The sequence below is a fragment of the Ambystoma mexicanum genome, chromosome 9, assembly GCF_040938575.1.
Source record: "Ambystoma mexicanum isolate Mex_15411 chromosome 9, UKY_AmexF1_1, whole genome shotgun sequence".
Lineage (NCBI taxonomy): Eukaryota > Metazoa > Chordata > Amphibia > Caudata > Ambystomatidae > Ambystoma > Ambystoma mexicanum.
The window spans coordinates 1507038720-1507053751 of NC_090931.1; the positions used below are offsets into that span (position 1 = coordinate 1507038720).

Consider the following 15032-nt stretch of genomic DNA (forward strand, 5'->3'; position numbering starts at 1 on the left):
TGTTTTCATTGTTTCTCTGAACTGAAGCTGCCAACAGCGCATACAAGCTCTCATCCTTCTCTCCCTCTCAACCCCACTAACAAAACCGCCCCGCAAACCTCCTTCCGTTGCAGTTCTGCTAGAGTGCCAAGAGACCACAAAGTGTCAACATCACGCAGTACAAGCATCAGATTTCTCTCAGAACCTCTGCATGGAACATAGTCCTATAGTCGATAGCTTCTCATTGATAATGTCGCTTTCACACCCCGGCTGGAGGGGTGGACATGGTGTTTAACGGCCGGCGAGCCCAAGCTTCAGGAGACCTGAGCGAAGCAAGGGCCTCAGCTCAGGCTGCGGGCTGTTAAACGCCATGTCCGCCCCCAGACAGGGCTTGAACGCTATTTGCACCCTAGGATTTCCCAGGGTGCGGATATTCTTTTTTTGTACGACAGCAGATGAGCTCAGCACAAGCCCATCTTTCGTCGGAGGAATAATAATTACCAAATAAAATGGCCGTCGCCATTAAAACGGAAAATGGACTAAGACCCTTTTCGTATGACAGCGGCCATGGAACACAAGTTCCAAAAGAGCCAACATCATCTGAAAAGGAACCTAGTCCTTTTTCTATTTTAATGGTGGGCGTTTTGAATTTTTTTTTTTTTTTACCGTGAGCGGTGAATGCACAATTGTGCCCGGGAAAGGCAGATTGTGATTGGTCAATCTGTATTTCCCGGATGCAAATTCTATTTTTCTCAAATGAATTTCTTGTTTTAGAAAAATATTGCATCCAACAGTGAAAGTGAATTTCATACCCAGGCCTCAGCTATTCATGTATGGGGGCAAATACAACTAGATTTGTACTAAATATTGTATATGTAAGTCCGTGTAGGATTCTCTCAGCAAGTACATTTTTTCCGTGTCTCTCTCCTGATTGATGAAGTCTCACAAATGTGGCTTCTCACAGGATCACTCAGTGAATTTGCGAGCAGGGTGTAAATTGGGGATTAACGGCTCTGTGCTAGATCTATTGATTTTTAGACTGTACGATGACATAAAATAATATGTTTACCTCTGCTTCTTTCAACAGAGAATGAGCAGTCATCAAAGGATGAATGCTGGGGAGAAGTCCTATGAGTGCACAGAATGTGATATGCACTTTAATTGGGTGTCACACCTGAGAATACATCAGAGATCCCACACAGGGGAAAGACCTTTCAAGTGCTCGGAGTGTGAGAAAAGCTTCACTCAGGGCTCCCATCTGCACCCGCATCAGAAGATCCATACTGGGGAGCGACCCTACCAGTGTACAGAGTGTGAGAAAAGCTTCACTCATAGATCAAATCTGCAGCAGCATCAGAGGATCCATACTGGGGTGCGACCCTACCAGTGTGTGGAGTGTGAGAAAAGCTTCACTCAGAGAACACATCTGCAGCAGCATCAGAGGATCCATACTGGGGAGCGACCATACCAGTGCTCAGAGTGTGTGAAGAACTTCACTTGCAGATCAAATCTGATCCATCATCAGAGGATCCACACTGGTGAGAAGCCCTATCAATGCACAGAGTGCAAGAAAAGCTTCACTGACTCCTCAGCCCTGAGCAACCATCGAAGGACACATACTGGGGAGAAGCCCTATGAATGCACAGAATGCAAGACAAGCTTCAGTGTCCAATCTACTCTGAATCGCCATCAGAGGATCCATACAAGGTAGAAGCCCTATGTGTGTACAGAATGTTTTAAGCACTTCAATCAAACCTGATGACTCATAAGAGATCTCACACTGGATTGAAACCCTCCCAGTGTACAGAGTGTGAGGTCTGTCCAAGCATCAAACTATCTAGAAAAGCCTCCGTAAACATTCAAGTCTTTTGCGCCATCTGATGATCCATACTGGGGGGAAGCCCTATCAATGCATAGAGTGCAAGAAAAGCTTCAGTTTACCTTCAGCCCTGAGCATTCATCAAATGATCCATACTGGGGAGAAGTCCTATGAAGGCACAGAATGTGGTAAGCACTTGAATCGTGCATCAAACCTGACAACATATAAGATATCCCAGACTGGATTAAAAACCTACCAGTGTACAGAGTGTGAGAAGAGCTTCACTCAGAGTTCACATCTTTATAGGTATCGAAGGTGCCATACTACAGCCTGACCATATAGTGTAAGAGCGGGGGAAGCTTCGTTCATGTAGTTAAAAGCCATATATAAGTTGGACAAGGACTTCCATGACAATGGAGCATTATTTATTGTAAAGAAAATCAAGAGATATTTTGCAAAGAGAAACATGCATATTCCTAACAGTTCCGCAAGTGGCCCATCTGAGGCTAGAGTTGATATAGGGGCCAACAAGTGGAATTTCCTTCCAATCACTGTTGTGTTTCCTAATGATAATCAGATCTTTTGGGAATCTTGGAAGTCCTGCATAAGCAGCCCTGCTACACTCTCATGTGGTCCAAGCACCCAGCTCCAGGATACCTTTTGAGTGAATGTTGCATGTTATATAATTGTTAAATAGTAAATGCTTATGGGTTAAGAAACCAAACCGAATATCCACTTATAAACTGCATGGCACCTGCACCTTTCCCAGTATGATAGCTCAGCAGGTCGGATGTTTAGTCCTCGGCCCTCGCCACCTCCACAGGATCCTGTCCTGCTGCTTTGCTTTTCTGTGTGCCCACACCATCTTGCTTCAAAAGATGCTGGATATCAGGCACTCAGTGAAGCCCAAGGACAAGAGCGAGGCAGTTTGCGGCGTTCTGCAAAGGGCTGTGAGCCTTTGAGGTTGTATGTTTTCTGTACAGCCCTTTCTACACCACCTTACTTCATTTGATAAAGGCTCTTTGGATAACTAACGGTAAAAGTACTCAGATGTCCATTTATTTTTTAAAGCTTTTTTCTTGCTGTCTTGACCCAGCTACAGATTTATAGTGTGGTCTGAGACCTGGTCCCTCAATCACAACTTATTTTTAACTTATAATGCTTCTGTGAACTTGGAGTACAATTACTTTCTTATATCTTTCCCATCTAGAGTGGGAGTGACCAATGGTGTTCATCTGTTTTTACTTAAAGAATTAACGTAATTTGGGGTGCCATAAGGAGACAGACAAAAGCTGCCCCTTGGGCCAGTCAGCATGTCCCACTGACTTGGTTCCATATTTTATGATACGCTTTAAATGTTACTTCAAAGAGGATGTTGAAGAATCAAGCTACACCACACATTTCACCTGTCAATGGATCAAAGAATATGGCCTGCCTGGTTGCCCTCTTAACAGAGATAAACTCGTTAATAAATGAGATTGAGTGCCTCATAGACAATATTAATGGTCCAGCTTGGAGCACCTTTATCAGACCTCCTTGTTTCAGATAAACAGTCAGTAGCACTGAAGGGGACAACCTGCCAGAACTCTGTGAAAACCCACCAAACAAAGTTACCTTTTTCAAAGTCTAAACAAGTAAAGATACCACCAAATGTCAACATTCTTCGTCTGTAATCCCATTCTGATCCCAAAACTGTCTAACCAAGTCTGGGATGTAATGATGTCCTTCCAGCTGAGATGCATTGCACCAGGCAGGGTCCAGAGATTCCTCAAGTGACCAATTGTCCAATAATCAACCATCAGCTGAACAATCAGAGGCAGAAGACTCCTTGCAAGTCCCTTTTGTTTTCTCTGAAGGAATCAAAATGTCCAATCGCTTTGATCCAATAACTAACTGAGCGGTCCCTAACCCAGATTATACTGTTGCCACCCCGATGTTGAACCATGATGAGCAAAATGAAAATTAACTCTCGGATCCATTACATTGTGCGTGTTCCAATTGCTTTTTGTTACTTGCTGAAATTAAAGTTTTCTACAATCTGTCAATGATTTTAAAAAGGAGTTTGGCATAGTCAAGCAAGTAATGAAAAACCTAACAACTATGATGAATCCACCTGTGGGTAGTGCACAAGCTGGGATCACTGTAGCGTCCCATTTCCCGCTAACTAATAAAATGCCTGCTAACTGAATCACATTTTGCAGGTGATTCAAAATAATATTAAAATCCATCCATCCCCAAACATGGGGCTTATTCCACCTAGAATTGATGTGGCAAAAGGCCCCAAAGCCTCTGATGATGCACCTCATACTGTGGTGGGGGATGGCTATCGGCCCTGGGGAGGTTAGGTACCAAGTTTAGAAAATACATACACCCCTATTAATACCTCCTGATTATAACCACGGAGGAGGAGTATTATATATGACCAATGTAACAAAATGAGTATTAGGAAAACATAATAAATGTATCCATTGGATACGCCATCAGAAACACTGCTTGTCAATCGTGAGAGATGATACTATGGAAGCTCTGGGTTTTCATGCCCTGGGGAAGGTGGCCAAGATTATATCACAATCACCTTTTGTAATGAGGGACTGGCATAGGGGCTTCTATCAATTGACTTCCACACTATTCCTCCAGCAGGCCTTCCCACTAAGCGGAGAGGTTGATCCCCAATTGATTTAATACATGCAGAAGCTGCTAAGAACCCTTGCCCAACTGTGATAACACCCTGGATCTCGTCACTGTCACGGGAGCGGGGGGTCTTCCCTGTGAGGCTAGGCATTTGAAGCTGTTACCTAATAGTCCCCCTAGGGGTGGTAAACAGCGGCAGGACCTCATTGAGAGAGAGTTCTCTCATGGGTATAGGACTCCCGGCCGGAAAAAGACTTCCCTAAATCCTTGCCCCCAGAAGCCTTATCCTTGTTGACTCCTTCCCTTTCACAATTGGAAACTAATGCTGCGTTATTGTGAGGTTTTTACTATCTCATCAGTAAAGGTTAATAATACTGAGACGAAAAAGAACCAAGGAAACCTACAGATTACTAATGAATGGAGTCATCTAAGAACTGAGATGAGGTGGCCATTGAAAGACATGAAGATCATCTCAAAGACATTAGCTGTGAATGTTGACTCTGCACAGGGGCAGGCCCAGCCATAGAGAGTAAACAGTAAGGAATGACTAAGAGAAAGGAGAAGCAGGAAGAACAGTATGAGAAGCTGCCGAGCATTCTGTACTGCCTGGAAATTTCTAATCTGCAGTGACTCGAACTCAGGGAGACTGCTGGTCTCTGGATCAGAGGAAGTTGGAAGACATTGCATGAGCCGAAGTGCGACCAGAGAGCTGTAGAGAAGTAATTAATTTAGCGGTGAACTGACCTCTAGGAGGTGGACCATCTGGTCTATTAGCAATGCCGAGACTGCCGCGTTGGCTCAGCAGAACTGCACTGAGAAGGAAGAAGTTGGAGAGATACACGAAGAGGACGCGTGTAGCGGCAACCCAGAGATAAGACCCCAGGAAGACATGGCAACCCTCCAACTTTTGAATAGAGGTAATGGGAGCTGTGCTGAGTTGGGTGGAGTTTGGGGCGGAAGAGTCAAGTATTCTTCGGAAGTGATTTCCTTTGCCACAATATTGATACCCAGAGAACCAGGAGTCAAGTATCCCTCGGGACTGATCTCCTGCCTCACAGTAGTGATGCCCAGTGAACCAAGAGTCCTCAGGAGTGATCTCTCTCGTCAGAATAGTGATACCCAAAGAACCAAGAATCAAGTAGTCTTTGGGAGTGTTCCCCCTTATCACAATAATGATACACAGGAAACCAAGAATCAAGTCTTCATTGGGAATGGTTTTCCTTGTGGAAGTGCGAACATAAAATGCCATACACTAGAGGAGGGCTTCGGGAGTGCACTCCCTTATCACAGTGAGAACGTTAATACTTGTAAGTAATAACAAAGAGACAAAGAACTGTCTGAAAGTGACTTTCCTAGTAAATTATTGAATACAGAAGAGTGCATAAAGTCTTGACATAATTGTTTGAAAGTCTGTTGGAAGAACTAAAGAGACTTTTCAAAACCAGTGACCAGAATTGTCAAGTATCAGTCTATGGAACTTTTCCAGACGCACCCAGCGAACTTTGTCATTCTCCTGGTCTAAGTCTGGCCAGTAAATCAGAAACTATTTCAAAACACAGCCATCGAAACAACCTGAGAATGGAATAATTCACCAGGAGAAGGGAGTCATTTTCCTGGTCTAAGTCTGGCCAGTAAATCAGACACTATTTCAAAAGACAGCCATCGAAACAACCTGAGAATGGAATAATTTACCAGGTGAAGGGAGTCATTCTCCAAGTATAAGTTTGGCTGGTAAATCAGACCCTATTTCCAGAGACAGCTGTTAAAGCAGCCTGGCAGTGGAATAATTCACCAAGAGAAGGGAGTCATTCTCCTGCTTTAAGTCTGGCTGGTAAATCAGACACTATTTCAAGAGCCAGCTGTTAAAGCACCCTGAGAGTGGAGGAATTCACCCGGTGAAGAGAGCCATTCTCCTGTTATCTGTATATGAGCTTTGCTGAATGCTTTTGGTTTACTTTCTTAGTGGATGGCATAGAGTTTTTGGTTTGGACAGAGGACAGTATATATTTTTCTTTTTACTTTCATCCTGACGAGTACCCGAGTTATAGTATGTTGAGGAAGGGATAACCCCGCCTATCAGAGTTAGAGCGAGTTAGGTTTCTTCCTTTACTTTATAAAAGTGTCCACCTAAAAATGATATTACTTTGTCAGCCCCCTTAATACATCACACCACACAACCCAGTACCTATACCCTTCAACATCAGTGTTTGACATTCCCTTCCATGCTGTCCAATGTTTTCAATATCATTGCATTAACACAAGAGAGGAACCGTATGCAGGAGCTGAGTCTGGTGTCTTGGAGCACAGCTGGCCTGCCCAAACATCTGGACGACCTTGATTGTGTTGATTTCATTAGATCTTTAGAATTGATATGTTTCCAGGAAACATGGACTTGTCGCCCCTATATTTAGAGGGTTCTATGTGTTTCATGGTTCAGCAGTCTGTCCCTCAATAATATAGGATGGCCAAGTGGGGGACTATGTATGTGGGTTAAAATAGAATGCTCACATAACATATATCGATACGGGTTCACCAGGTATACAAGGCTTATTTATTGAAATCCCAGGAGGTGTTCAATTTTTGCTATTCAACATCTATAACAGTAACAGACCCCGTGGATTAAATGGTATGAGGACATTCTATAAGTTGGTAGCCAATTGGGTGGGTGATACATTAAACTAAACTATTAAGTTAATTGTGGGAGATCTAAACCTTCAGTGAACACTTACATGAAATGTTTGTTCCTAGTGAGGAGGACTTGATTCTTCACACTCCTCTCCTAAATCCACCAAAGCTAAGGAAATCCTATACATTTGCCTTACAGACTGCCCAGCTTTGTTATAATGTGGGTATTAAGGAATGTACACAGCAATGATCCACCTGAGCCTACTTATCATAACGCCAGGACCTTTAGCGATATTGATTATATACTAATTGGTGTAAGAATCTGGAAGCCAGCAAAGTTATTAGAAGTTCTCCAAAGATGTGAAAGTGTTCACTACCACCTGACTATAACTCTAGGCACCGAGTTGGCAAATGTATATCATTTGAGACGGCCCACGTGTTACGTCCATCATTAAATGATAGGCTTTTGAGTTGGGAAGACTGTGACATCAAGAATATTATTCCATTGATTTATCATAAATGTATCCCCGGTTTTTAAATTATTTCTAACGCTCAACATTCTGGTCTTAGTGTCATATGGTGTTCATATAAAGGGATCACTTGTAGTCTTGCTCCCTTTTTCACCAAAATCATTAAGCAGTGTCTGCAATCCAGCTGAAGAGGGAGTCCTAGTTTGAAGAGAATTGCATGAAGCAAATAAATGAACTAGTTGAAGCACATGAAATCCAAAATTGCGTGGATAACGACACAGTAATGCACTAACCCCATTTCTGTTGGTAAGTGCTTTAGACAAGGGTGTATTCTAGCCTCCACCTTGTTTGATGTGTTCTTTAATGGGGTGCTGAATAATTGTGATGACTCCTGCAGTTATTGCTAGACCCTAGCCTTAGATTTCCTCCCATTTGGCCTGGGGAAGGCAGCTGCCACCTAACTCTGGGGATGGTAACATGAGGGAGGATCACATGGTAGGAGATGGATGTCAGGGGGGAGTAGTGAATCCTTTGGGAGAGACGCAGTATTCAACTTCTTATGAGGATGAAATCCTCAAATATTTAATGACATGTTGGCATTTAACAAGTCCTCCTATGAATACCCAAAGAACATGTTGTGAAAAGTCATCTAATCAGAATAAGGTTGGGGGTTCAGGAATTCAAAACCAAATGTTAAAACACCAACCTTATATAAATTTCCCTGACACTGACAATCTTAATTTCATAAAACAATCCAAAATAATTGAACATCAAAACCCCAAACCCATTATGGACTTCAGGATCCATAATGCCTTTGGGACTAGGATGAAGAAGAGGAGCCCAGAGTTGGTAAGGATCAACTATGCCATTAACTAGAATGTGCGGTCTAGTTGTTACAGACCACAACACCATATCTGGACATTTAAACTCAGAAATTAGTCGCAGATGTCAGAGAACGCTGAAGGAGTAGCTGAGGCCGAAGCAGACCAGACTGTTGGGTCGATTGAAGAAGCAGAGAGAAGAACACCAGCTGATGCTGAGGTAAGATATGAACGCTGGTGGCGTGGCGGAGTGAGCGCAGCAGGAAGCGGTGTCTGGAAGAGAAGCCCAGCTGAGAGGGGGACATGCTCCCAAGCCAACAGGCAGCGCATCAGTGCAGGACCGTCGGACCTGTCAGTGCTCCGGGAAGAAGCTGTGCAGACCATGGGACCTGACAGGAAAGCAAAAAGAAGATGGAAGGTCCACCGGAGCACCAGCAAGGGAAACGGATGCCAAAGCAGACCAGTGAGATGGGGCACTCCAAATAGAACATTTATCAGACAAAATTACTTTTGAATACCGAACAAATAAAGCAATACAAGGGCATCATTCGCCTTACCTGTGACACCAATTGGGGTAGACCTGTAATCCGCATTACCAAAAGTCACAAGACTATAAAAAGAGGCAGGCATTGTTCAAACCTCCCCACAAAAGATACTGGTGTGGAGAATCCTGGAAGAACTATACCACAAAGCATAATTGTATTTGCATGAGTTTACATCCTAGAGCCGAGTAAACCAGGATAGCGATCAATAGCAGTTAGTCCTAGCAGGTGAGTGGACCAGGAAAGAAGATGTTTTTGTGGCACAGAAGTGTAATGAAAAGAATATGTTAATGGTATATCAAGTGAAGAACAAGTGTTGCATTACCAGAAGTATTTGCTGTGATATCCTAACAAAAGTATTTTCATTTGAAGAACAAGTATGGCATGGCTAGAAGTGCTATCTTGACCAAAGCATTTTAATTTAAGAAGTGTGACATGCTGATAAATGCTTTGATTCATGAACTTGTGTTTTGAGAAAGACAATTTTGCTTTACCAAGAAGGATACTGTGAAAGACACCCATTACTTTGATTTGTGGAACAAGGGTTTATTAAAAAGACATTTACTGTAACAAGTGCACAGTCAGATTTGAAGGAAGAGACCCTTTGTGTTGAACTGAACAGAACCTTACTGAATCTGAACTTTTCTAAAGGTATGCCTGCATTGAACCGGGGGAAGGGAATCCAACACTGGCCACAAGGAGTACTTTCAAAAACCTATAAGGTTGAACATTTACTTTATTATGTTGAATTGAAGACAGCCAAATATTCCTTGCATTATTTTGTTCTATGTATTAGTGCGAGGGTCAGAGACCTTTGGACAGTAGGTCATCTTTCTTTAGTGTAGTTTGCTAGGCAGTGACATTTGCATTAGGATAAGATAGGCATTTATATCACCCTTTTTGATTTAAAAATGGCAAACCTTGAGAAAATTTACCTTTATGTCTGTCTCGTATTTCTGACCCCTGACAGTAATATAACCTCTATCACACACACAACTGATGTTCCCAGTACAGGGTGAAAAGATTCCATTGCTAATTTTTCAGGGTGATGGTGTCCTTATTTCCTGCACCCCACAGGGCCTAATTCAGCTTAAAGAGCATTTAGTCAACTAACACAATTAACACAGATGAGACCAAATTGCAGAGGGCTGGGGAAAACTCTAGATCTCGATCCTGCATAGAACTATTTATAGGGGAAATGAGAATCGAGGATGTCCCTTTATATGATTACCTCGGAATCAGGTTTGGGTGAAACACGAATTGGCAAAACCATATTGCTAAAGCCAACCTGATCCTAACGAAAAGGAGCAGTGCAACCTTGACCTATTCCAAATCTTTTGGTAACAATATTATCCTCTCGGCTTTGATAATATAATTGTGTATCTAAGTGACATTGGTGATTACTTAAATCTGGCAGCTCTAGCAAGTCCGAAAATTCAACACCTAAAATGAATATGGTTAGCCTATGCCGATGATTTATTTGTATTGATTTAATTGATATACATTTTTTACAATTGTTTTCTTTTTTAGAAAGAATATACATTGTTCTTTCAGAAGTCTCTTTATCCATAAGGACCAAGATTCACTGTATCGTCATCCTCAACCTTGTCTCTTTCTTTCCAGCCTTCGTACATATGACTAATGTTTACGTTTCGGAAACATTTTTACCATAAATGACACCGCTGCTATCACAAATGTTATCTTGTCAGCACACATTAAAGCAGTCCACCAGTCCGCTGTGTCACATGATGGAAAGTTCATAAAATGTTGGCCTAATGAGCTATGTCTCTCCTTAATGAGACCTGGACAGTAGAGTAGCAGATGCTTCAGATTTTCTACGTTTTCTTCTCCATTGCAGTATCCACATCTACTTTGGTCAGTTTTCCCTCTTATGGCAATGATCTTATTAGTAGGTAGGAGATTCAAATGTTCAAACGCATCCTTAGAAATTGTTCTAGAAAGAGTCTACTAGGGAACTTTACCAGATAACCCAAAGGTTGGTTTAATTTTCTGCATATCACTGGTAAATGTGCTGTTAACTGGTAGCTGGATGCAGTGGCAACAGTTAAAATCCAATCGTTTTCCCCTAGTTTTTTTAAAAACTCTTGTTGGATTAGGCTCAGGTCCTCTTTCGTGCAGTCAATTTCTCCCAGTTTGTTTCTGATTTTGGTTGCCCAACCCATCAGTGGTTTATTGGGTCTGCCAATTAATTCTTTGTTGATAATCTCAAAGATTTCTGGTCTGCTTGGTAAAAAGATGTTTCTGAATAGCGCCAAGCTATTCCACTCGACCACCCACTGCTTGGAGGGAAAGAAGGCCCAGCTCTCTCCGTATAATCGCAATTGGGGTGGAGTCTAGGAGTCTCAAAACTCGCTTCCAGAAGAGACCCTCGAGCTTGGGCCATGTTTTCTTAGGACTATCTGGCAAGGCTTCGGCCCCATAGGTCAGTGAAGGAACTACTTTTGATTTATAATAGTTCACCATCGGTAACAGAGAGAAGCGGCCACATTTCTCATCAATTGCTCCCGTCTGACTGGCCAGGGTAATTGTTCTCTCATGCAAAAGGTCTATCATAGGAGTTTGCACTGAGCTATTATTCAGCCTGACTCCTAGTTATTCAAATTGTTTACCTTGTTCTATCTGTTAGTGTCCCAAGAACCATTGCAATTTCTCATTACATTTTTTTGATTTTTCAAAGCACATAATTTTGGTTTTCTCTTTATCAATCTCCAGGTTGTTCTCGTTGATGTAGTTCTGGAGACTTTCCTACTGTCTTTGGAGACCCACTGCAGTTTGATCTATTATCAGCAGATCATCAGTATATAGGAGGCGAGTAAGACGGATGCCCCCATAGTTTGAGGAGATGATCTGATCGTAAGCTCAACATGTTGGCGATCGGCCAAGAAAAAGTTAAACAATGTAAGGGGGCAGCCCTGTTTGATGCCTCTGGCTGTAGCAATTTTCCTTGATAGAGTTCCATCTCAGTTGAGACACACTCTCATGGTAGTATTTGAGTGTAGAGATGAAGGGTTTTGAAATTGTCATCTGGCAACTTCAAGCAGCCAATTTTCCCCACAGTTTATGATGAATGACCTGGTCAAAAGCCTGGACCAAATCCACGAAGGCTTCAAGATCCTTGGTTTTTCCTCCCTCACCATAGCCTTCAATGTACTTAGCAGAAGAAGGTTTGCTGCTGTACCGATGTCCTTTATGAAGCTGGTTTGAAATGGATCATTGCAACCAGCTGTCTTAGTCCAATCTTGTAGGTGTTGTAGAACTAATGATATGATATGGCATTTCTAATGCGCCTATACACAAGTGTTTCAAGGTGCGACGAGGCAAAGGAGGGGTAACAGAGGGAAGACGGAGACAACGATCTTACTAGGCCAGGTGACATTGAGATCGTGCAAGTGCAGGGGAGGGTAAAAGTGCAGGGGGAAAGGGGAGGGGGCAGTGCAATACATAGGAAAAACAGAAATGATAAACAAAACAATAAATAAAAATTGCAGCCAGCTGGAGGCAAGTGCAAAGGTAAGTGCAGACATCAGGTGTCAAGTGCTGGCAGGGGGCTGTAGGGATACAGAAAACATCCCCTGGTAATGAGCCAAAAACCTTCCCAATCACATCTAAAAATCTAATGGGGCAGTAGTTCCTTGGATTTTCTTTTTGGCCTTTCTTGAAAATGGGAACCACTGGGGACTTCCTTCATGATTTAGGAATCGAGTGGGTTTGTATAATTTGTTTGATAAGTTTGTAGATGAAGACTGGCCAAGACTCTGGATGCTCTTTCAGGATGGCATTGGTCAGAGCGTCGGGTCCCGGTGCCCTTGAAGCATTCAGTTTATGTATTTTCACAAATATAAGTTCTACATCATGGGGGATGTCCCATGGTTCGGCCAGCTTCACTGGTACCTTATGAGGGTGGTCCTCGTCTCCATAAAAAACGTCTGTGAAATCATCCACCCAGTCTTGTTCCTTCACATTATTTCTGCTGCAGGTCGATAGTGTTAGCCCTTGTGGACTTGATCAATGATTGAAAGTCTTGCACTTTTCTACCACAGATCACTTGGAGCATGTTTTCAGAGTTGTTTTAATACATTACTCGTCTGTGTCTCAGGATCCAGGTTTTGTAAGTCTTAGATGCAAAGATTCCCTTTTCTCTGTCCTCCCAGGAATTTGTCTTTACCGCTAGGCGTTTATTTGACCCCATCGGATTGCAGCATCTTTTATTGGCTTTTTCTAAATTTGCAGAAGTCCACAAATTGAGGATTAACCCAAATAAAACCAAAATAATGCAATGTTCTGGTAATTGCACACCAACAAAAGTGAAAGGTTTTGTATACTTGGGATTCCCTATTTCAAACAAACAGAATACAACATTTGTCAAGGATTGTTTGTTTTCTCTAGGAGTGGCACTTGGAAACCAACTGGTATGAGTTGACATCAAGTATGGGAAGTTTTCTATTGTTCCCTCCCTGAAATTTTATGTAGGGAAAATGATTCCTAAGTTATTCTACGGCTTTGAGATATTCCCACCTTTGGCCTTAGATTTCCTCTCAGATATAGAGGTACGGCTGTGGAGGTGGACACTCCAGGTCCCTCGAGGAACACCCCTCTCAGCCATTCCTTATGAACTTGGGCTAATTTCACATAAAGGTTGTGCTCAATGGAAGTTCCTATCTCTTTATTATAAGTCTCTGTGTCCGCCTGTACTCGCTCTATATATACGGAATGAAATAAGGTGTTGACTGACAAAAAGGAAGCTTGAATGTGTGAATTGGCAGGATTATTGCGATAAGTTGCTTGCCGACTTGGATTTGGTTCCAGCAGATCACAAATTAAATCCTTTGCCATTCAAAAAATTGGTTTATAGGAAAGATTCAGGGGCCGATTCATGGAACCAACGTGCGCCGAAAATCTAGGCGCAAGCATGCGCAAGCATGCGCAAGCATGCGCAAGCGGAAAAAAACAGGCGCACACGCACGCGTGCGATTCATGGAAGTCCCTGCGCGTGTTCACCGCGGGATGTGCGCCAAACCCGTGCATGGCGCACAAGTCACTGCAACATCGCGAAAGGCATGCGCGACGGTGCGCGACGCGCACAGTGAAAGCGCACAACCTCAGCGCACACAGCAGAAAGTGGGCGGGACATGGGGCGTAACACGCGGAATGGGGAACAACACGCGAAAATAAGGGCGTAACTGGGGATGTACTGCACGGAAGCGGAGGGAACGCCCACACGCACTCGAACCACACGTATTCATGGAATGGAATAGGGCAAACCCACGCACAGCCAAAGCCACGCACAAGCTGAAACACGGCCACCACACGAAGGCAGGCGGTAGAGTCCCAGCGCATCAAAAAAGTGGCGCCGCTGGAAGTAAAATAGGCGATAGAGCGGGGTACGTGTATTCCGGGGGTGCGCGGGAAGTTACACACGCGAATGAGCGGGGTACGTGTATTTCGGGGGTGCGTGGGAAGTACCACACGCGATTTGGCCGGGTACGTGGATTTCAGGGGTGCGCGGGAAGTTCCACACGCTATTAGGCCGGGTACGTGGATTTCAGGGGTGCGCGGGAAGTTACACACGCGAATGAGCGGGGTACGTGTATTTCGGGGGTGCGCGGGAAGTTCCACACGCGATCGGGCCTGGGGGAGCGGGCTGCGTGGATTTCAGGGGCTCGCGTGAAGTTTCACACGCGATCGGGCCTGGGGGAGCGGGCTGCGTGGATTTCAGGGGCTCGCGTGAAGTTTCACACGCGATCGGGCCTGGGGGAGCGGGCTGCGTATATTTCAGGGGCTCGCGTGAAGTTTCACACGCGATCGGGCCTGGGGGAGCGGGCTGCGTGGATTTCAGGGGCTCGCGTGAAGTTTTACTCGCGATCGGGCCTGGGGGAGCGGGCTGCGTGGATTTCAGGGGCTCGCGTGAAGTTTCACACGCGATCGGGCCTGGGGGAGCGGGCTGCGTGGATTTCAGGGGCTCGCGTGAAGTTTCACACGCGATCGGGCCTGGGGGAGCGGGCTGCTTGGATTTCAGGGGCTCGCGTGAAGTTTCACACGCGATCGGGCCTGGGGGAGCGGGCTGCGTGGATTTCAGGGGCTCGCGTGAAGTTTCACACGCGATCGGGCCTGGGGGAGCGGGCTG

General features: G+C 44.1%; 1 protein-coding gene across 1 annotated transcript in view; it reads left to right on the forward strand.

Annotated features, from left to right (window-relative positions):
• Window positions 1–3776, forward strand: part of LOC138489359 (putative zinc finger protein 286B) — a 37742-nt gene extending 33966 nt beyond the window's left edge. Inside the window, exon 2 of the mRNA XM_069617076.1 lies at window positions 1067–3776. Within this exon, the coding sequence (XP_069473177.1) occupies window positions 1070–1690 (621 nt within the window). The 5' untranslated portion in view covers window positions 1067–1069 and the 3' untranslated portion in view covers window positions 1691–3776. The remainder of the gene's footprint in view (window positions 1–1066) is intronic.
• Window positions 3777–15032: the final 11256 nt, after the last annotated feature.